The 22,887-nt window shown below is 39.4% G+C and overlaps 3 protein-coding genes across 4 annotated transcripts; 2 read left to right on the top strand and 1 right to left on the bottom strand.

Moving 5' to 3' along the window:
- The first annotated feature begins 4,122 nt into the window (after positions 1–4,122).
- Positions 4,123–12,515, top strand: LOC107043651 (probable cleavage and polyadenylation specificity factor subunit 2). The gene is made up of 5 exons (XM_015265229.1): positions 4,123–4,361; positions 5,227–5,668; positions 7,757–8,426; positions 9,584–10,035; positions 11,062–12,515. Exons 2-5 carry the CDS (start codon positions 5,252–5,254, stop codon positions 11,713–11,715), a joined length of 2,193 nt encoding a protein of 730 aa, XP_015120715.1. The 5' UTR covers positions 4,123–4,361; positions 5,227–5,251; the 3' UTR covers positions 11,716–12,515.
- LOC107043652 (rap1 GTPase-GDP dissociation stimulator 1-B) lies at positions 12,422–18,522 on the bottom strand. Of its 2 annotated transcripts, XM_015265230.2 has the most exons (7): positions 18,431–18,522; positions 18,225–18,365; positions 17,203–17,436; positions 16,471–16,869; positions 14,796–15,341; positions 13,349–13,750; positions 12,422–12,875 (listed from the first exon to the last, which is right to left on the bottom strand). In XM_015265230.2, exons 1-7 carry the CDS (start codon positions 18,435–18,437, stop codon positions 12,748–12,750), a joined length of 1,857 nt encoding a protein of 618 aa, XP_015120716.1. In that variant the 5' UTR covers positions 18,438–18,522; the 3' UTR covers positions 12,422–12,747. The 2 variants fall into 2 exon arrangements, with proteins under 2 accessions (XP_015120716.1, XP_015120717.1); XM_015265231.2 differs by lacking the exon at positions 18,431–18,522 and having other exon boundaries at positions 18,225–18,372.
- On the top strand, positions 18,457–21,189 carry LOC107043653 (transmembrane protein 242). The gene is made up of 2 exons (XM_015265232.2): positions 18,457–18,729; positions 20,682–21,189. Exons 1-2 carry the CDS (start codon positions 18,615–18,617, stop codon positions 21,074–21,076), a joined length of 510 nt encoding a protein of 169 aa, XP_015120718.1. The 5' UTR covers positions 18,457–18,614; the 3' UTR covers positions 21,077–21,189.
- The last annotated feature ends 1,698 nt before the right edge of the window (positions 21,190–22,887 follow it).

Below are 22,887 nucleotides of genomic sequence, written 5' to 3'. Positions count from 1 at the left end.
TTTTTTTTGCGATTTCGTTTTTCGCGATTATCTCGGAAACTATGAGAGATAGAGCCTTAAAACCAAATTTGGGGTCCCTATAGAAAAACGAACGGCTCAGAATTACGTTTTTCCACTACCCACACCCTCTAGAAGATAAATTGAATTAATTTTTTTTTGCGATTTCGTTTTTCGCGATTATCTCGGAAACTATGAGAGATAGAGCCTTAAAACCTGTTCGATTCGATTCCTGAGGAAATTTGGGGTCCCTATAGAAAATGGACGGCTCCGAATTACGTTTTTCCACTACCCACCCCCTCTAGAAGATAAATTGAATTAATTTTTTTTTGCGATTTCGTTTTTCGCGATTATCTCGGAAACTATGAGAGATAGAGCCTTAAAACCTGTTCGATTCGATTCCTGAGGAAATTTGGGGTCCCTATAGAAAATGGACGGCTCCGAATTACGTTTTTCCACTACCCACCCCCTCTAGAAGATAAATTGAATTAATTTTTTTTTGCGATTTCGTTTTTCGCGATTATCTCGGAAACTATGAGAGATAGAGCCTTAAAACCTGTTCGATTCGATTCCTGAGGAAATTTGGGGTCCCTATAGAAAATGGACGGCTCCGAATTACGTTTTTCCACTACCCACCCCCTCTAGAAGATAAATTGAATTAATTTTTTTTTGCGATTTCGTTTTTCGCGATTATCTCGGAAACTATGAGAGATAGAGCCTTAAAACCTGTTCGATTCGATTCCTGAGGAAATTTGGGGTCCCTATAGAAAATGGACGGCTCCGAATTACGTTTTTCCACTACCCACCCCCTCTAGAAGATAAATTGAATTAATTTTTTTTTGCGATTTCGTTTTTCGCGATTATCTCGGAAACTATGAGAGATAGAGCCTTAAAACCTGTTCGATTCGATTCCTGAGGAAATTTGGGGTCCCTATAGAAAATGGACGGCTCCGAATTACGTTTTTCCACTACCCACCCCCTCTAGAAGATAAATTGAATTAATTTTTTTTTGCGATTTCGTTTTTCGCGATTATCTCGGAAACTATGAGAGATAGAGCCTTAAAACCTGTTCGATTCGATTCCTGAGGAAATTTGGGGTCCCTATAGAAAATGGACGGCTCCGAATTACGTTTTTCCACTACCCACCCCCTCTAGAAGATAAATTGAATTAATTTTTTTTTGCGATTTCGTTTTTCGCGATTATCTCGGAAACTATGAGAGATAGAGCCTTAAAACCTGTTCGATTCGATTCCTGAGGAAATTTGGGGTCCCTATAGAAAATGGACGGCTCCGAATTACGTTTTTCCACTACCCACCCCCTCTAGAAGATAAATTGAATTAATTTTTTTTTGCGATTTCGTTTTTCGCGATTATCTCGGAAACTATGAGAGATAGAGCCTTAAAACCTGTTCGATTCGATTCCTGAGGAAATTTGGGGTCCCTATAGAAAATGGACGGCTCCGAATTACGTTTTTCCACTACCCACCCCCTCTAGAAGATAAATTGAATTAATTTTTTTTTGCGATTTCGTTTTTCGCGATTATCTCGGAAACTATGAGAGATAGAGCCTTAAAACCTGTTCGATTCGATTCCTGAGGAAATTTGGGGTCCCTATAGAAAATGGACGGCTCCGAATTACGTTTTTCCACTACCCACCCCCTCTAGAAGATAAATTGAATTAATTTTTTTTTGCGATTTCGTTTTTCGCGATTATCTCGGAAACTATGAGAGATAGAGCCTTAAAACCTGTTCGATTCGATTCCTGAGGAAATTTGGGGTCCCTATAGAAAATGGACGGCTCCGAATTACGTTTTTCCACTACCCACCCCCTCTAGAAGATAAATTGAATTAATTTTTTTTTGCGATTTCGTTTTTCGCGATTATCTCGGAAACTATGAGAGATAGAGCCTTAAAACCTGTTCGATTCGATTCCTGAGGAAATTTGGGGTCCCTATAGAAAATGGACGGCTCCGAATTACGTTTTTCCACTACCCACCCCCTCTAGAAGATAAATTGAATTAATTTTTTTTTGCGATTTCGTTTTTCGCGATTATCTCGGAAACTATGAGAGATAGAGCCTTAAAACCTGTTCGATTCGATTCCTGAGGAAATTTGGGGTCCCTATAGAAAATGGACGGCTCCGAATTACGTTTTTCCACTACCCACCCCCTCTAGAAGATAAATTGAATTAATTTTTTTTTGCGATTTCGTTTTTCGCGATTATCTCGGAAACTATGAGAGATAGAGCCTTAAAACCTGTTCGATTCGATTCCTGAGGAAATTTGGGGTCCCTATAGAAAATGGACGGCTCCGAATTACGTTTTTCCACTACCCACCCCCTCTAGAAGATAAATTGAATTAATTTTTTTTTGCGATTTCGTTTTTCGCGATTATCTCGGAAACTATGAGAGATAGAGCCTTAAAACCTGTTCGATTCGATTCCTGAGGAAATTTGGGGTCCCTATAGAAAATGGACGGCTCCGAATTACGTTTTTCCACTACCCACCCCCTCTAGAAGATAAATTGAATTAATTTTTTTTTGCGATTTCGTTTTTCGCGATTATCTCGGAAACTATGAGAGATAGAGCCTTAAAACCTGTTCGATTCGATTCCTGAGGAAATTTGGGGTCCCTATAGAAAATGGACGGCTCCGAATTACGTTTTTCCACTACCCACCCCCTCTAGAAGATAAATTGAATTAATTTTTTTTTGCGATTTCGTTTTTCGCGATTATCTCGGAAACTATGAGAGATAGAGCCTTAAAACCTGTTCGATTCGATTCCTGAGGAAATTTGGGGTCCCTATAGAAAATGGACGGCTCCGAATTACGTTTTTCCACTACCCACCCCCTCTAGAAGATAAATTGAATTAATTTTTTTTTGCGATTTCGTTTTTCGCGATTATCTCGGAAACTATGAGAGATAGAGCCTTAAAACCTGTTCGATTCGATTCCTGAGGAAATTTGGGGTCCCTATAGAAAATGGACGGCTCCGAATTACGTTTTTCCACTACCCACCCCCTCTAGAAGATAAATTGAATTAATTTTTTTTTGCGATTTCGTTTTTCGCGATTATCTCGGAAACTATGAGAGATAGAGCCTTAAAACCTATTCCATTCGATTTCTGAGGAAACACCTCAGGTCGGGGCAATATAGTCGGGATCGGGTTGGTCTTGTCTGTGGCGTTCTCACTGGCCCACGACTTTCATGGTAGTTTTTATTTTTTTGTTACAGAGATTAAGGGATGAAAGAGGGTCAGTTGATGTGGAATTTAATTCTCCGTCGAACTGCCTTTTTTTCATCCCTTAATCTAAATTAGGAGGGGAGAGGTGAATTTTTAATTACCGGGAGTCACTGTGCGCCGCAAAACAATTATTTTTCTTACTGCGCTGTGATTTTCATCACAGTTTCTTCCATTTTTTACCGAGATTAAGGAATGAAAGAGGGTTAATTGATGGGTAATTTAGTTCTCCCTCCCACAGCCTTTTTTTCATCCCTTAATTTCAATTAGGAGGAGAGAGACAAATTTTTAATTCGCGGGCGAATCGTGAAATGTCACTGGGCGCCGAGAAGAAAATTATTTTTCATCACGCTGTGACGAAAAGTGAACTTTTCGGCACGCTCCGCGTGCCTAAAAGTCCAATTTCCGCCACATTGTGATGAAAAATATTGTTCGTAACTCGTGAAAAAATGTTTTTTAGCTCGTGGGATTATATCAAACACTTTTTTACACTTGTTACGAAATATACTATTTCTCACTGCCCCATGACTTTTGTCGCAGTTTGTATTTTTTTGTTACAGAGATTAAGGAATGAAACGGGGATCGGTTGATGGGGAATTTAATTCTCCATCACACCGTCTGTGTTTCATTCCTTAATATTAATTAGCCAGCGAATGAATCACCTGAAAAACATTAAGAACATGTTGCGGACGAGGAGGGCATAAATTCCTCTCCGAAACTATCCCTGTGTCAGCGGGACTGCTATTACTGCCGAGTCGCCCAGACACTTCAGATTCGTCCGTGGCGCCATCCCTCCGTTGGGGTTATACTATTTATGTCTTGGCGTCGCCTGAACCCCGAGATCTGAGCCTCTACTTGAGTCTATCCTCTTTGGTTCCCTCCTTTATCATTTTAGTCTCACGCTCGAAAAATCGTCACCTCGATTGTTTTGAAAACAAAGTGCTCGAAAACACACGATAATCACATCATAATAATAATTACCGCAGGTAATTACGCATTATCGGAAGGCATTGAAAACCCTAGAATCGTCCTGGAAAATACAACATGACGGGATAAAAAATAGAAACGATTCCACAAGTTCACCGGTCGTCATTCGCTTTCGAGGTTATCGTTAGAGTATTGCAGGTAATTATTGAATGAAAATTAATTTTTCACTCTGCGAAAACACCCGGACAGTGAAAGAAAACAAGTTGACAATTGCTATTTTGCTAATAAATTAGCAGTTTACTTAATTGTCGTAAATACTTACTAATTTTTATACATGCTACTTAATTGTTGTAAATACTTAATTGAAATTCTTCCCTGTAGAAAATTAGAAATTCAGGAAAAATGAATAATCATTGGAAAATTTTATCCAAGATAATGTTCAACATGATTATCATAATTGAAACCTAATCAGGCTCGCCTGAGAATGACTCGATTGGAGAAAAACGCTTTTCAAAAAATTAATGTTTCTCTCAAGTAAATGAATATTTGGCAAAAATAAATTTTTTTCTCCGTCTAATTATGGAAAAAATTACGAAAACAGACCACATACATATAGACCATCTAAAAATCTTATACTCCGACTTTTAAGACTACATTTCAGTAACGAAATGGTAAAGCGGTACAAGTCACTTTTTACAGTAGGCCAGTTTTCAATGAATATCTCGGAATCTAAGGAACATAGCAAAATTGTTGTTGAAAACTTTTTTGTAGAGCCGATTGAGAGCTACAACAAATGTAATTACGAAAATTTCGCTATCTCTCTTAGATTCGGAAATATTCATGAAAAACTCAACTGGGACATGAGTCGACATTCGCAAGCAAAAAAAAAAACTAAAAATAGCCTCTACCGATGCTGAAATACTGAAAATCCCCAAAAATAAAATGAAATAAATTACTGCGACTTAAACTCATCCAAAATCCAACTATCTACTCCACTATTATCATCCGCGGAAATGAAAAACCTCATAAACTCTCCGGAACACCCCCAATGCCGAATTTTCAGAGCAACAATTCCCCCTCCCCTCACCATGATGACATCAATAATAAAGCTGCACGCAATATCCGGTGCGATGGACGAGTCTCCCCCCTGCTACATCCTCCAAGTGGATGAGCTCCGAATCCTCCTGGACTGCGGTTGGGACGAGAAATTCAATCAGGACTTCATAAAAGAGCTGAAACGTCATGTTCACCAGATTGACGCTGTCCTACTGTCCTATCCGGACCCTCTACACCTGGGGGCCCTCCCCTACCTCGTAGGTAAATGCGGCCTCAACTGCCCGATCTACGCGACAATTCCCGTCTACAAAATGGGCCAGATGTTCATGTACGACATGTTCCAGTCCCGAAATAACATGGAGGACTTTGACCTGTTCACTCTGGACGACGTTGACGCAGCCTTCGACAAGATCGATCAGCTTAAATACAATCAGAGTGTCTCGATGAAGGTATAGGGATTTTTTTACGCCGAATTTTTTCCACTGTCGTATCAGGCTATCCATGACCTCGATATTGTTAGGCACTTTCATTCACCTGCAAGCTATTCGAAACAAATACTTGAGACTTTGCAAAAGTCTCAAGTCTTGACTTGATGGTTAAAGTTAAGGTTAAGGACTTTATAAAGTTTTAAGCTCAGACTGTGAAAAGTCTCCAGTTGAGACTAAAAAATCTTAAGTTGAGACTTTTGATTGTTTCAACTTGAGACTTCAAAGTCTTAAAATGGGACTTTGTCCCACGTTGAATCTATCGATAATCGCCTCAAGTTAAGACTTTCAAAACTTTCAAGTTGAGACTTTCAGCTTCAAATTAAGACTTGTCTCAATAAAAACAATCAAGACTTGAAAGTCTTACTGAACAATAAAAACAATCAAGACGTTCAAGTTCGGATTTTAAAAAGTGTCTTAAATATCTTAAATTGAGACTTTTAAAAGTCAAAAGTAAAGACTTTAAAGTCCTCAAGTTCAGCCTTTCCAAAGTCTCAAATTAAGCCTTTCAGATCTCAACTTGAAGAACAGCTTCAAGCTGACTTTCAAGTCTTAACATAAGGCATTCAAAGTCTCAATTTGAGCCGATGATCGCCTCAAATTAAGACTTTCAAAACTTTCAAGTTGAGACTTTCGGCTTCAAATTAAGACTTTTCTCAATAAAAACAATCAAGACTTGAAAGTCTTACTGAACAATAAAAACAATCAAGACGTTCAAGTTCGGATTTTAAAAAGTGTCTTAAATATCTTAAATTGAGACTTTTAAAAGTCAAAAGTAAAGACTTTAAAGTCCTCAAGTTCAGCCTTTCCAAAGTCTCAAATTGCGCCTTTCAGATCTCAACTTGAAGAACAGCTTCAAGTTGACTTTCTAAAGTCTTAACATAAGGCATTCAAAGTCTCAATTTGAGCCGATGATCGCCTCAAATTAAGACTTTCAAAACTTTCAAGTTGAGACTTTCGGCTTCAAATTAAGACTTTTCTCAATAAAAACAATCAAGACTTGAAAGTCTTACTGAACAATAAAAACAATCAAGACGTTCAAGTTCGGATTTTAAAAAGTGTCTTAAATATCTTAAATTGAGACTTTTAAAAGTCAAAAGTAAAGACTTTAAAGTCCTCAAGTTCAGCCTTTCCAAAGTCTCAAATTGCGCCTTTCAGATCTCAACTTGAAGAACAGCTTTAAGCTGACTTTCGAAAGTCTTGATATAAGGCATTCAAAGTCTCAATTTGAGCCGATGATCGCCTCAAATTAAGACTTTCAAAACTTTCAAGTTGAGACTTTCGGCTTCAAATTAAGACTTTTCTCAATAAAAACAATCAAGACTTGAAAGTCTTACTGAACAATAAAAACAATCAAGACGTTCAAGTTCGGATTTTAAAAAGTGTCTTAAATATCTTAAATTGAGACTTTTAAAAGTCAAAAGTAAAGACTTTAAAGTCCTCAAGTTCAGCCTTTCCAAAGTCTCAAATTGCGCCTTTCAGATCTCAACTTGAAGAACAGCTTTAAGCTGACTTTCGAAAGTCTTGATATAAGGCATTCAAAGTCTCAATTTGAGCCGATGATCGCCTCAAATTAAGACTTTCAAAACTTTCAAGTTGAGACTTTCGGCTTCAAATTAAAACTTTTCTCAATAAAAACAATCAAGACTTGAAAGTCCTACTGAACAATAAAAACAATCAAGACGTTCAAGTTCGGATTTTAAAAAGTGTCTTAAATATCTTAAATTGAGACTTTTAAAAGTCAAAAGTAAAGACTTTAAAGTTCAGCCTTTCCAAAGTCTCAAATTGCGCCTTTCAGATCTCAACTTGAAGAACAGCTTTAAGCTGACTTTCGAAAGTCTTGATATAAGGCATTCGAAGTCTCAATATGAGCCGATAAACGCCTCAGATTAAGACTCAAAACTTTCAAGTTGAGACTTTCAGCTTCAAATTAAGACTTTTCTCAACAAAAACAATCAAGACTTTTGAAAATCCGATTTTAACCACTTTGAAATCTTGAAATAAGATGCAGTTTTCTCGGGTATTATTAAAAAAAAAAATGTCTCGATAAAGGGGAAGGGTTACGGTGTGACATTGACACCTCTCCCAGCGGGTCACATGATAGGAGGTACCATCTGGAAGATCGTGAAGGACGGCGAGGAGGACATCATCTACGCAGTTGACTTCAACCACAAAAAGGAGAGACATCTGAATGGCTGCGAGCTTGAGCGGCTCCAGAGGCCCTCGCTATTGATCACTGACGCCTTCAACGCGTCCTATCAACAAGCGAGAAGACGTACTCGAGACGAAAAACTAATGACGAATATTCTGCAGACCCTCAGAGCTGGGGGAAATGTTCTCGTCGGTGTGGACACAGCTGGAAGAGTCCTGGAGCTCGCTCACATGTTGGATCAACTCTGGAGAAACAAGGAGTCCGGACTCCTTGCTTACTCCCTGGCACTTCTCAATAATGTCAGTTACAATGTTGTGGAGTTTGCCAAGTCCCAGATCGAGTGGATGAGTGATAAACTGATGAAGAGCTTCGAGGGAGCCAGAAACAATCCCTTTCATTTCAAGCATCTTCAGTTGTGCCATAGCATGGCCGAGCTCAATCAGGTGCCCAGTCCTAAAGTTGTTTTAGCCAGTACTCCGGACATGGAGTGCGGCTTCTCGAGGGAATTGTTTTTGCAGTGGTGCACCAATCCGCAGAATAGTATTATCATCACCAGTAGAACTTCACCAGGTAAGGATTGGATTAACCATGTTGTTTGGGGATTTTATTATTATGCATTGCATGTAAAAATCTGGCTTTATTTTGAGTCTTATGATATGAAGGTTTTTAATTGAGACTGTAAAGTCTCAAGTTGAGACTTAAATGTCAAATTGTGATTCTTAAATGTATTAATTTCAGATTTTCAAACGTTTTATATCAAGAATTTGGTATGTCCCAATTTTTGAGTTTTGAAAATCTCAAATAGATTTTTCAAAGTCTTAAGTTGAGACTTCAAAAAGTCTCAAGTTGAGACTTTAACAGAGTTTTAAAAATTTAATATCTCAACTTAAGACTTTTTACAGTCTCAAGTTGGGACTTTTTAAAGTTTTGAGACTTTAAAAGCCTTAAGTTGATACTTGAAAAGAATTTTAAAAATTTAAAATCTAAACTTAAAACTTCAAATTCTCAAGCTAAAACTTTGAAAAATCCTAAGTTAAAATTTGAAAGTCTTAAGTTGAGACTTTTAAGTCCTAAATTAAGGCTTTTGATTATTTTCACATGAAACTTTAACAAGTCCTAAGTTGAGGGTTGAATAAATTCTAAGTTGAGACTTCAAAAAGTCTCAATTTGCGTTCTGAAAAGTCCTAAGTCAAGGCTTTTGACGATTTCAACTTGAAACTTTGAAAATTCTTAAGGTGAGACTTTAAAAAGTTTCAAGTTGTACTTTGCTTAAAAATTTTCAAGTTGGACTTTAAAAAGTCATAAGTTAAGACTTGGAAGTCTTAAGTTGCCACTTTCAAATCCTAAATTGGAACTTGATGGTTTCAACTTGACATTTTGAAAATTCTTAAGTTTAGGCTCTAAAGTGCCTTGAGCTGAAACTTTCAAGTCTTGCCTTTTGAACTTGAGACTTAAATTTTCTTTCAATCCTCACACTTTGAAAAAAAATTGAAATTTCATGAACAGTTTTGATCAGTTTTCAGTGGACATAAGATGAAAATTTCACAACTTAATTGAATTTCATTTGAGCCTCAATTTTGAGACTTTCAAGTCTTCAATCAAATTTTTTGACAACTTGAATCAACTTTCACGATAATTATTATTTTAACACCTTTGAAATCATATCTTTTTCGAGTCCAGTTTCTACAAAAAAAAAAAAACAAATCGTAATTAATTCCCTTCTTCAGGTACCCTAGCCCGCGACTTAATGGAGAACGGCGGCAATCGAACCATAAACATGGAAATAAAGAAGCGAGTACGTTTAGAAGGTGCCGAGCTGGAGGAGCACCAGAAGCTTCTAAAAGTGAAACAAGAGCAGATGAAGCAAGAGCACATGGAGATAGCGGACGTCAGTTCGGAGTCTGAAGACGAGATAGAGATGGGGAGGCACGATCTCCTGGTGAAGCAGGAGATAAAGCCAGGTTTCTTCAAGCAGAACAAGAAGCAGTATCCGATGTTTCCCTTCCACGAGGAGAAGATAAAAATAGATGAGTACGGGGAGATAATCAACCCTGAGGACTACAAGATAGCTGATACAGTACCAGAGGCTGAGGACAGCAAGATGAATGTAGATGTTAAGCCTGTTGAAACGACACTTCAGCCTGAGATATCAGCGGACATTCCGACAAAATGTGTTCAGGTGAGAAAGACCAACAGTTTTAATATTTTTATGACATTGCTTTAGTTGAGGGTCAAATGGAGTTGGGGGTCAAATGAGTCTTAAGGATGTTTGGAGGTGAGGGTCAAACAATCATCAAGAACCCCCTCCAAAAAACTCCCACTTCCTCAGCCATTAACGGTAAAAAAAACTTATAATCAAATGAGGGCATTTTGACCCTCTTGACCCTTGTAACCTTGGTGTACTCTGAGACCCTTAGGACCCTAAAGGCCCCAAGAATCTGCAGGGTGATCATCAAGAACGTTAAAGATTAAGGGTCGAGTGGGTTACAGCCGTTATCAGAAAGGGTCATTTGACCCTTAAATCTGCACATCTCCAAGGGTCGCTTGACCCTTACGAACATTTTCTCCTTAATCCCGAAGGTCATGAAGGGTCTTTTGACCCTCAGAATTATTTGCCCTCAATTAAAAACAAAAAAACTAGTGCAAAATGGCAATTTCTCCCTTTAGAAAGAAAGATGTCTTGACCTCAAGGGCCATTTGACCCTTACGAACATTTGACCCTCAATTAAAACCAAAAAGGGTCCAAGGGGTCAACCCTACACGTCATCCTCAACTGTAAACGTACTCAAGGGTCGTTTGACCCTCAATTAAAAACGAAAAATGACCATTTCTTCCTCTACAAAGAAAGATCTGACATTTTGTTTCAGTCAAGGATAAAATGGTTTGGAAGGTCAAACGGCCCTTGAGTTAAGGGTCAAATTGTCGTGAGAGTCTAACGAGTTAAAGAAAAGGTCGGAGAGGGTCATTTTAATCTTGACCCTACACGTCCTCAAGTCTCATTTGACCCTTACGAATATTTGACCCTCAATTAAAACCAAAAAAGGGTCAAACGCCCCTTAAGAACATTTGAAGTTACGGGCAAACAACACTTAAGAACGTTTACGGTCAAGGGCCAAAGGGTCAAACAGTTATCAGATGGATCAAAAAGGGTCATTTGACCCTCACCAAAAACCTCCTAAAAATTCTTGAATTTCAATTTGTTCAGGTGACGAAGACCATCAGCGTTAATGCCTCGATAACTTACATTGACTTTGAAGGAAGGTCTGACGGAGAGTCCCTGCAGAAGATTCTGGCGCAGTTGAGGCCACGTCGAGTTGTCCTGGTGAGGGGATCCCCTCAGGACTGCGACATTCTGGCTCAGCATGCGCAGAATGTGGGTGCAAGGGTCTTCATTCCCGGAAGGGGGGAGACCCTTGATGCCACAACAGAGACACACATCTATCAGATCAGGCTGACTGATGCTCTTGTCTCTGGACTGAATTTCCAGAAGGTCAGGGGTGGATACGAGGTCGCCTGGGTCGACGCCATGATCACGGCTAGGGAACAGATCTGCAGGGATGCTGTTGCCGATGAGAGTGAGGAGAGTGGCGAGAAGATACTGACGCTAGAACCTCTGGGGATGAACCAGGTCCCGGGGCATCAGTCCATTTTTATCAATGAACTGAAGCTCTCGGACTTTAAGCAAATTCTTACTAAACATAATATTCCGTCTGAGGTCAGTGGTGGGGTTCTCTGGTGCTGCAATGACACTATCGCGGTGAGGAAGGAGGAGACTGGGAAGGTCGTTTTCGAGGGGGTTGTCAGCGAGGATTATTATAGGATTAGGGAACTGCTTTATGAACAGTTTGTTATTATATGAAGGGGGGAGTTGGGTTGGGAGTTTGGGGGAGATTTTGGGGGATATTGTTTTGAGGGTCAATTGGGTTGTTTGACCCTTACGAGCATTTGACCCGCAGCCCCGGACGTCATCAAGGGTTTGAGGGTCAAGCAACTTCAAGAACATTGAAATCGAGGGGCGAATGGTTTTAAGGGTCCAATGGGTTGAAGGAGTTACTAAAAAGGGTCGTTTGATCCTCAACATGTCTTCAAGGGTCATTTTGCCCTTAAGAAAATTTGATCCTCAACTCCAAACGTCCTTAAGGGTCTTAAGGGTCGTTTGACCCTTACGACGAACTCCTTACGGCAAATGGCCCTTAAGAACGTTTAGGTTGAGGGTCAAATGGCCGCAAGGGCCCAATGGGTTAAAGGAGTTATTAGAAAGGGTCGTTTGACCCTCAACGCATCTTCAAGGGTCATTTGACCCCCAAGACAATTTGATCGTCAAGCCGAAATTGTTCTCAAGGGTCGTTTGACCCTTACGTCAAATGACTCTTAAGGACATTTAGGTTACGGGTCAAATAGTCTCAAGGCCCTCTAAACCCATTCGTTCCCAAAACAAATCCCAATGTAAATACGAATAATTAAATACCATATTTTTGAAACAATTTTCACACGAAATACAACAAAACATTCTTCCCTCAGGGAATGTGTTCATGAAGAAAATAATGAAAACAAAAACCTTTTTTATACATCAATAAAATATTCTTTATTTCTTAAATAAAATACACTCCACAATAGGCTGTATATATAAACGATAAAATACAGTATTTATTTCACTTACAGTAACTTAAATCCACAATTGTTTTTCTCTTCGTAATAAAAATAGTTGGATTTTGATTTCGCATTTGGAATTGGCACAATTTAGCTTCATACATAGTCTCCTCGATTTTCCCTGTAATAATTTACCTCACTGAGATCAGTTTTTATACTTCGTAGGAATGGATTGACATGTTTTGTGGCAGCGAGTAGTCTTCGATTTTTAGTGTGCGATTGTGGGGTGAAAACAATGATTTTAGACACTCAGAGTGTCGAGTAGGAGTTTCACTTTGGTTTTTTGAGTTGGCATGTTTATTTCTGAATTTAGAAATTCTTCTAGGGCTTCAGGCAACTTTGAATTCTTCATGTGGTCCTTTAGTGCATCTGAAATACAATATTAATGAATTGAAAAAACAATTCATTTTTTTCACAATTAATGAAGTTGAAAAATTCTTCCATAAATTTCTTTCATTGAATCATGAATGAAACAAGTGGACAATTGCATTTTTTTTATAAATGAGTGCAGTTGTTGTTGCTAATAATTTAGCAATTTGCTTCCGAATGGGGTCTCTTTTTTAAAATTCTTATTTCACAATTCTCTTCTTCTATTTTTTCAGGTCATAGTACGATCATCAATTGAAATGTCATCACAATTTGCGTGTTGTTTCGTTCTGTCAAATAAATCTACATTCGGACCCTCTCAAGACTCGAATTCGTTTTCAGTCCGGGTTTAATCAAGGTTTAATCAGTGTATAGCCGGGATTTAATCAGGGTTTATTCATGATTTAGCCAGAGTTTAACCCAGGTTAACCTATATTCATGAAAAAATTAATGACAATTATTAATGACGATTTTACCTGACTTTGCCATAGTATTCATGAACGTAATAGCATTTTCGACTATTGGTGGCTGCAAATGGGCAGCACTTTCATTAAAAAATTTGATGATGATGTCTTCGATTCCAAATTGAATTAATTCTGATTGGCATTCATCGAGGGCCATTGCAGTCATGATGGTCAGACTCAAAAGGGCTTCGTTCTGCATGAGGGCGTGGGGGGCGATGACCATCTTTGAGAGGTACTCGATGGCTCCATGTTTTATTATCAACGAAACAACGTCCTTGTTTCTGCTGTTAGTTACTAGCCAAGCGATGAGGCGATTCGCTTCTCCCTGGACTCCTGGTGCGTCCTCAGTACTGCACCACTCGATGGCTTTCTTTATCAGGTCTTCTTTCTTCCCTAGGAGGGTGGCAGCTTCCTCTGCGAATTATAGATATGAATTTGCTGGAATTGTTTGGGAGAAATTTGGGAGGTGTAAAATTTTTAAGGTTTTTAAGAATTTTTTCTATAAATTACTTTTAGTTTTGTTTTTAGTTGAGGGTCAATCGACCCTTGAAAGCGGTCGGGGCTGAGGGTCAAATGGCCCCTGAGGGCGTTTGGAGTAAACCCTAATCATTCTTAAGGGTTATTTGACCCTCAACTCCAAACGTCCTTCAAAACATTTTTGGTCGTAACTGTCTAAGAACCCTTAAGGGTATATGCAGTTGAGGGTCAAATTGTCGTAAGGGTCAAGAACCCCTAAAGTCGTGATAGGTTAAGGGTCAAATCGTTTTAAATGTCAAATTATTTGACCCTTGAGTTTTAACCTTTCACGGCTTCAAGGGTTGATTGCCCCTTTCTCGGCAATTTGACCTTTAAGATTATTTGCCCTTGACCCTTGCTCATACAAGCATCTTACAAGGGTCCATTTTATCTTCAACTCCAAACTTCCTTAAGGATTGTTGACCCTCAAACCAATTTGAAAGGAAACTCAAGGAAAATGTCAAGACATCTTTTTAGATTTTTTGTTTGTTTTTAGTTGAGGGTTAAATGTTCCTGAGGGTCAAACGCCCCTTAATGACGTTCGGGACTGAGGGTTAACTGGCCGTAAGGGTCAAACGGCACTTGAGGATGTTTGGAGTTGAGGGTCAACTCGTCTTAAGAGGCAAACGGCCCTTGAGGACGGGTGGGTTAAGGGTCAAATGGTCTTAACGGTCCAACCATTTAACCTTTAATCTTGCTAGGGTCTTAAGGGTCAAACCATTCAACCCTTAACCCTGAACATTTTTAAGGGTCGTTTGATTTACACGCATTTGACCCTCAACCGAAACCACAAGGTCAAGGTACGGTTCTGAGGGTCAAACGACCCTTGAAGACATGTAAGGTCAACATCTCCTAAACTCATCAATTCTCAATAAAAATACAAAATCAACAAAATAAAAAATTCATGAAAAAATCCCAGGAAGGGATAAAACCAAAAAAATACCTTGTCCATCGATGACTATCCTCAACGTCCCCAGCAATTTGAACACCACAGGAAACGTAGGAATCTCCAGCATGGGATAGACAACATCAATGAGTCCATCCCTCAGCATGACTGGTTTATTATTATTCGGAATGACTAGATTTCTAACCGCAGAGAGCAAAGCATGTTGAAACCTGATGTCCCCATCACTGCTGCTGTTCTTCTTCAGCAGCTCCATCAGTCGTTTGTGCACACCCTGGGCCACCATTAGCTCGCAGTGAGCGTCAGTCCTGGCGAAGTTGCCCATGGCCAGGACAGCAGCCACCTGGAGGTCCTCATCGCAATTGTCCTCCAGCCATGAGACTAGCTTCTTGTAGACATCGCCCTTGCTATTATCGTAGAGATAATTCATACTCTCGTCTCCGGTGATTATCAGGACGATCAAGTTGCAGGCGGTCTTCAAGACCCCGCGGGTCTCCTCGTCGACGCATCTCGAGACGTGTTTCTCGAGAACGTTCAGGAGAAGTTGACAGACATCTGACTTTGCTAGTAGCATCTTGGCGTTTTCTGGAATTTTGAGATTTTTTGGTTAAATTTGGCACAGGGGAGGAATTTTTTTTTCGTTTTTAGTTCTGGGTCAAATGGTCTTAAGGGTCGAATGGGTTAAGAGAGGGGTGAGAAAGGGTCGTTTGACCCTTGAGACGATTGACCTTCAACTCCAAATGTCTTTAAGGGTCGTTTGAACTTTATGATAATTTTACCTTCAACTCGAAACGTCATCAAGGGCCGTTTGACCCTTAAGACGATTGACCCTCAACTCCAAACGTCTTTAAGGGCCGTTTTGACTTTCAGAACCACTTGAGAAATGTCTTGACATTTTTCTTTAGCTGAGGGTCAAACGACCAATGAAGACGTTTGGAGTTCAGGGTCGAACGGGTTAAAGGAGAATAATGAGAAAGGGTCATTTGACCCTTGACTCTACACCCCTTCGAGGGTCATTTAACCCTTGAGACGATTTAACCCATAAGTCCAAACGTCTTTAAGGGTTGTTTGACCCTCAGCCTTAAATGTCACTAAGGGTCATTTGACCCTCAAAACCATTCAACAGATGTCTTGATATGTTTCTTTAGTTGAGGGTCAAACGACCCTTAAGGAAGTTTGAAATTGATGGTCAAATGGCCTCGAGGGTCAAACAGCCCTTAAGAACTCTTAGATTGAGGGGCAAATGGTCTTAAGGGTCAAACAGATGACCCTCAACTCTATCACATCTTTAAGGGTCATTTGACCCTCAGCCCTGGCCTTTATTAAGGCTCGTTTGACCCTCAAGACTATTTACCCTCAACTAAAAAAAAACAAAAAGAATATGAAAGATGTCTTGACGTTTTGCTAGAGTTGACAATCAAATGACCCTTAAGGATCTGTAAAGTTGATGGTCTGAATAATTAAAAAAAAAGTTGATGGTCGACCCTCGTCCGTGAGGTTCAAATAGCTGATGGCCTTGAGGGTCAAACAGCCCTTAATACTCCTAAAATTGAGGGTCAAATGGTCTTAAGTATTAAACAGGTTACAGCAGAGTCATCAGAGTCATTTCACCCTCGACTTTATCACGTCTTCAAGGGTCATTTGACCCTCAGCCCTGGCCCTCATTAAGGGTCATTTGACCCTCAACTAAAGCAAGAGGGTTTCTCTCCGTTACCACTCTCCGCCTGTCCGTGAAGCAATTCCAGGCACATCTGCGACAATTCCGAAGAGGAATCCCCAGCGAGTATCTCCACCAGCACCTTCGTCAGTCTCTCGTCCAAGAATTGAACCCCCGAGTCGTTCAATATCTCCAACGCCAACAGGGCGTGCATCGCAGCCTCTCCCCCTGTCTTGCCATCGACCTCCAGGACATCACAGACTATTGGGACTAGCTCATCCTCCAGAACCTTCTTGTGGATGGACTCCTGGTCGTCCAGGTAGTTCAAGAGAAAGCCAGCAGCCACATTCCTCAGCAATCCAGCCCTCTCCTCGTCCTCGAGCCTCACTCCACGTTGGAGAACTGATAGGATGTACCTCAGACCGTCGTTCTCCTGCACCAGCTTCTTTCCTTGTTCTAAATAATTATCTTTATTAATTAAAATCATCATCATGAGAACCTCTTGATAATTAACGAATAATTCGAGACGAAATCCTGACTTCAAAGAAGGAAACTTTTTCAATCTTCGATATCTCGTGAACCAATGACACGATTTCGACGAATCAAATCTCATTTTCAAGCTGGAAAAAATATCTTGAAAATAAAGAGAAAGTTTAGAAATTTGACTCTGCCATTCTCGAGATATTGAAGATGGAAGATGAGTCTTTTATCTCTTAATATTTAATTGCAATTGACTTTTCATTTGCATTCAATTGAGGAGTTGGGGGACATGTCTTGGAGATACTTTACCATTCTCGTAGCATATGTTTCCGAGAGCCCTGGATGTCTGCGTGAGAACATTGACGTCATCCCCTTTCAGTAAATCCATCAGAGTCCTGGCTAAATCTCCATTGGTGCATTTGAGTCTTCCACTCTCAGTCTTCGCAATTTCTGCTATTGCTTTTGCACTCTTGGCTACTATGGTCTTGGACTCGTGGGTGAGGAGCTTCAGGAACATTTCGTCGATCTCAAACTCGAAATCATCTGTGGAAATGAGGAAAATAAAATGAAATTTTGATCAGACTTTAGTTTTTGCAATAAAAAAAATTTCAGTTTTTGCTGAATATCTTGTAATTTAAAAATGATATCAAAATTTGTGTCTAAACCTTTTTGTAGAGAATTTCAAGAGCTACAAAAAAGTTTATGACAAAAATTTCGGTATCTCTCATAAATTCCGAGATATTCTCTAAAAACTAATTCCCCAAATTAAATACACTTCCAAAGAATTTTTTTTAAAAAACAGATTTCAATTCTAAATATCTCAAAATTGGCAGAGTGCAATCCCCCAAATTTTCTTTCCTTTCAAAGCCCTCTCCCTCCCCTTCAAAATGCCCCCAAGTTAATCCAAATCCCTTCATTTCCCCAGAAGTTCTTGAAACTTGAAGAAGCTACAATGAATCTTCTTTTTACTTTGCTTCAACATGAGAACGACTTTCTTAATAATATCTCCTAATCTAAACGAGATATCAACAATTCCATCTAAAACATTTTTTTGCTCTTGAAATTGTCTACAAAAAAGTTTATAACAAAAACTTCGATATCTCCCATCAATACCGAGATATTCTCAAAAAACTAATCCCCCAAATCAGATTCACTCCCAAACAATTTCATCAAAAAATCCGATCTTCAATTCTAAATATCTCAAAATTGGCTGAGTGAAGTCCCCCAAATTTTCTTTTATTACAAAGCCCTTTCCCTCTCCTTCAAAATGCCCCCAAATTAATTCGAATCCCTTCATTTCCCCAGCCTCCCCCAAAAAACCGACAACTCACTATCAATGGAATTCTTGCTGGCATCAACCAAAGAGTCCAGAATCCTCACGATGTCTCCATTCTGCTGCTCGCTGGCTGTGTCCTTGAGCTTGACGACCTCCCTGAGCTCCTGAATGAGCCCCTCGATGTTCTGCTGGCCCTCTGTCATCAAAAAATCTCATCATCCAATTCCAAAATCAGAAATAAAAACACGAAAATGAATCTACCTTCCATGTCTGATTGTTGTTCCCCTAGATGTCTGTCTTCATCTGTCAGCGACAGGTGATTAAACCCAAACACCAAATATCTGTCTCGTGAACTCGCTCATGACGAAACATCAAGTGTTGATCCAGTCATACCACCCGTTTTCCAATCGTCTTGAGCAGTTGGTACAATTCACAGATTGAAGTCATGTCGGGGGATAATGTTGTTCCTCGAAATGATGCCATTTCTCGAGTGAATGATGGCCCGGGGGACCTATCACTCGTCAAACACACTAGTGATGACAAGGACAATAAGTTTTATGGTGAGTTTAATTTATGGGAATTGATGGGAATGTGTACTGACAGATCTGGAGTATTTTTTCGTGGATAACCTCACTTTTTCGAGAAGTCACGAAGGAATAATTGAATGATTTCCCTAAATTTTGGGGATTTTTGGAGAATTTACGGATAGAATTGTTCATGATTTTTTTTCTGTTTTTTAAACTAATTTTTGTGGGAATTGGGAAGATGTGAAGATTTATTTAGGGGAAATTAAGGGGGATTTACGATCTTCGTTTGGTTTTTCGTGGATATCTTGAGATTGAAGGGCGATAGAGAGATCTTTGTAAGGACGTTTTTTGAAGAAAATTAAATTCTCTACAAAAAATGTTTCATGACTTTTTTGCTGGAATCACTCGTTACTGAGATAATGGGTTGATAATAAGCTGGGTGGATTGAGGGGAGAGTAGAAAACTGGGCTGTACTCAGTTTGCAATAGTTTATTATCGGCAGAGTGAAATTTGGAAAATTTTATTTTGATTTGAAGGTATTTTTTGGAGCTTGAAAATGAGCTATGACTCAGCCAAATCGTATCGTTTGTTCAAAAGATATTGGAGATTTTCAAGCGACCCTTAAAGAACGTTGGGAGTTGAGGGTGAAACGGCCCTTGAAGGTGCGTGGGAAGGGTTAGATGATCCTTTCTCCTTTTTTTTCATTAACCCGTTTGATTTGCAAAAGCATTTGACCCTCACCTTCAAACATCCTCAAGAGTCATTTGACCCTCACCTTCAAACGTTCTCAAGGGTTATTTGGCCCTCAAAGCCATTTGACCCGCAAGCTAAGCAAAAGGTCAAGACATCTTTCTTCTTAAAGAAATAAATTCCCAAAAAATGTCTCCTGATGTTTCCTCATGTTTTTAGTTCAGTGTCAAATTGTCTCGAGGGACAAACGTCCCTCAAGAACATTAGGGGCTGAGGGTCAAATGGCCCTTACAGACGTGAGGGTCAAATGACCTTGTCTGATTACTCTGCTCAAACCCCTTCGACTCTTGACATCGTTTGACCTTCAACCCTACACGTTTTGAAGTATTGTTCAGCCCTCCAGACCATTCAACCTTCACCTCCAAACGTCCCTTAGGGCCGTTTGACCCTCAATTAAAGCAGAATATCACGACCTCTTTCTTAAAGAAATAAATTCCCAAAAAAGTGACTCCTGACGTTTTCTCTTGTTTTAGTTGAGGGTCTCGAAGGAAAACCGTCCCTCAGTAACATTAGGGGCTGAGGGTCAAATTGTCTTGACAGTCAAATGGCCCTTAAAGACGTGAGGGTCAAATGACCTTGTCTGCTCAAACCCGTTCGACTCTTGACATCGTTTGACCTTCAACCCTACACGTTTTCAAGTATTGTTCAGCCCTCAAGACCATTCAACCTTCACCTCCAAACGTCCCTTAGGGCCGTTTGACCCTCAATTAAAGCAGAATATCACGACCTCTTTCTTAAAGAAATAAATTCCCAAAAAAGTGACTCCCGACGTTTTCTCTTGTTTTAGTTGAGGGTCTCGAAGGAAAACCGTCCCTCAGTAACATTAGGGGCTGAGGGTCAAATTGTCTTGACAGTCAAATGGCCCTTAAAGACGTGAGGGTCAAATGACCTTGTCTGCTCAAACCCGTTCGACTCTTGACATCGTTTGACCTTCAACCCTACACGTTTTCAAGTATTGTTCAGCCCTCAAGACCATTCAACCTTCACCTCCAAACGTCCCTTAGGGCCGTTTGACCCTCAATTAAAGCAGAATATCACGACCTCTTTCTTAAAGAAATAACTTCCCAAAAAAGTGTCTCCTGACGTTTTCTCTTGTTTTAGTTGAGGGTCAAATGGTCTTGAAGGAAAACCGTCCCTCAATAACATTCGGGTCTAAGGGTCAAATGATCGTAAGGGCCGAGTGACCCTTAGTCGACTTAGCCGACCTGAAATTCCGATATTGCGGTGTCCCCCAGGAGTTTTGTTCCTCGGAGCAGTCACTGGCATCTCCGCAATCATCGGATTTGGCACGACAGTCGCAGCTGTTCGAAAGAAAGACCCCAAATACTTTGAAGAGGGAGTGGTCGGGGTCAAGGGTTCCACGGAGGCTGGGGTCTCCCTCGCGATGAGGGCTCTGGGGTGGGGAACGGTTTACGCAGTCACCGGTTGCAGTTTGATATTCTACGGAATCTGGAAATTATCTGGGGCGACTAATGCCCGAGAGTTCCGGGAGAAAATGGGATCGATCCTCCCCAGGATACCCAAGAACAATCCACCCCAGAGCAGAACTGAATTCGAGGGCCTCAACGATCTCCTGACGTACATCTCGGACGAGTGGGGCAAGGACAAGTCCAAGGATAACAGCAAATGATTGTCATTGTTGTTCTGCATGATTGATAATTGTCTGTATATACTCAAGTATTAATCGTTTATTATTTTCATTTTCGAACTTGCGAGGATTCGATGATTTGTAAAGACGTTTGAATAAAGATGTTGATTGTTTTTTATGGAAACTCGATGGCCTTGCATTAGGCCCTTTTTCCTGGCAGATTCGATATTCCTTTTTTCAGTTGATTGTTTATAATCATTCTCATTGAAAAAAGCAATACGACCGATGAGAATCATATGTCCCAATTTATCAGCTGTTGAATTTTTATATTACAATGATTTGCTCGTGTTCTAATTCCTATGCTCGAGTACCTTTTCGAAAATTCGTTATTTCGAGCGTCTAGAGATTGGAAAAAATTTGGACAAAAAACATTCTTATAGGTGGTGAAAAATGGAAAATTTTTATCCCTAATAAATCGAAATCGGATGAGTAGAACTCGAGTTATTGTAAAAAAAAAAACGAACAATTTGAAAAAAAAATTTGAGAGATAGTTTTTCAAGCCCCCCAATCATAGAAAAAATCGCCATCAATTTTCAAGAGGGTGAGGATCAGCCGTTGACTCATTTGGCATGGAATACCTCATATAGAGGTCCAAAATTCCACGGAAAAAAAAATAATATTACCACTTTTGTTTTCAACACTTTTTTAATGAATATCTGGAAGATTAGTGGAGATACGACCATTTTACACTGATTCTGTTCCATAAATTCACATGAATTTCCTAGGAAACGTTCTATACTAAGATTTCATATTTATTTCGGATAGGGGTCATTTTGTCCAAAAACAATTCGTCCAAAATCACTTCATCCAAAAATCACTAGGTCTAAAAATCATTTCGTCCAATGAGTAATACGTCCAATTCGGCCCAGATTAAACGGCATAAATACACCATAAACACAGGTAAATACAAACACAAACCCGAGAAACTCAAACATTCATAAAGAAGAGGGAAGAGGATCGATAAATCAAACATTCGATTACGTTATAATATATAAATTTATATAAAATTATTATTTCTTTCCTTCTTTCTGTAATATTCAGCCGTATAAACTTGTAAAGTTTCGAGCAATTAAATGTAACAAAAAAAAAGATATTCCTGAAAAACTGGTACCAAAAAAAAAACTAGATAAATTTCATAACATCAATACAATCGGATTTTTATAAATATTTCCTGCCAAAACTCCCTTGCACTTCCGGTATATCAGTATCACAATAACTTACATCTATATCATAATAATTGTTGAACCAGGAAACCAGTGGTAATAAATCATGAGAAGAATAAATCAGAGATAACGAGATAAAAAATGGAAAATTCCTGAATCAATCAAACTGCAACATGTGGAATAATGAAGCTGATTGTAAAAAATGACGGAACAAACAATGAGTTATATCATTGCCTCATTACCCCACACGATCTGAATCCCTTGATCACATGTCACGCCGAGACAGACAGGTTTCGATGGAACAATCGATTCTATTCCCGTGACTTCGAGCAACTGTTGACCATCGTTGAACTAAAAATACATTGAGGAAGAGATTGAAAGGAGGGGATTAAATATAAAATAGCTGGTGTTCTTCACGTGGTTTCAAGTCCTCTTTCTCATGTCCCTTTTCACATTTTTTTCTAAGACTACTTGCTCTAAAGATAATCCCTTCCTTAACAATACGAAAAAAAAGTGGAAAGTGGACTTCTTCCTCTTTCTCGTTGAATATCTTGAAAATGAATGGTTTCAGGAGAAAATGTTATAGGACATTTTTTGTAGCTTATAAAATTTCCAACAAAAAAGTTATAC

Source organism: Diachasma alloeum, unplaced genomic scaffold (assembly GCF_001412515.2).
Source record: "Diachasma alloeum isolate Michigan unplaced genomic scaffold, Dall2.0 Dall_scaffold_00608, whole genome shotgun sequence".
NCBI classification, from domain to species: domain Eukaryota; kingdom Metazoa; phylum Arthropoda; class Insecta; order Hymenoptera; family Braconidae; genus Diachasma; species Diachasma alloeum.
Note: the sequence above shows the minus strand (reverse complement) of the source record. Positions and strands in the feature narration are given on the sequence as shown.

What these genes read in the sequence shown, in the direction of transcription:
- LOC107043651 (XM_015265229.1), top strand. Translation starts at nt 5,252, where the DNA reads ATGATGACATCAATAATAAAGCTGCACGCAATATCCGGTGCGATGGAC. An exon ending in CACCAGTAGAACTTCACCAG is followed by an intron (nt 8,427 to 9,583) that starts GTAAGGATTGGA and finishes TCCCTTCTTCAG; the next exon opens with GTACCCTAGCCCGCGACTTA. An exon ending in TTCCGACAAAATGTGTTCAG is followed by an intron (nt 10,036 to 11,061) that starts GTGAGAAAGACC and finishes CAATTTGTTCAG; the next exon opens with GTGACGAAGACCATCAGCGT.
- LOC107043652 (XM_015265230.2), bottom strand. An exon ending in CAGCAAGAATTCCATTGATA is followed by an intron (nt 17,437 to 18,224) that starts GTGAGTTGTCGG and finishes TCATTTCCACAG; the next exon opens with ATGATTTCGAGTTTGAGATC. An exon ending in GAATACTATGGCAAAGTCAG is followed by an intron (nt 12,876 to 13,348) that starts GTAAAATCGTCA and finishes ATTGTATTTCAG; the next exon opens with ATGCACTAAAGGACCACATG.
- LOC107043653 (XM_015265232.2), top strand. Translation starts at nt 18,615, where the DNA reads ATGTCGGGGGATAATGTTGTTCCTCGAAATGATGCCATTTCTCGAGTG. An exon ending in CAAGGACAATAAGTTTTATG is followed by an intron (nt 18,730 to 20,681) that starts GTGAGTTTAATT and finishes GGTGTCCCCCAG; the next exon opens with GAGTTTTGTTCCTCGGAGCA.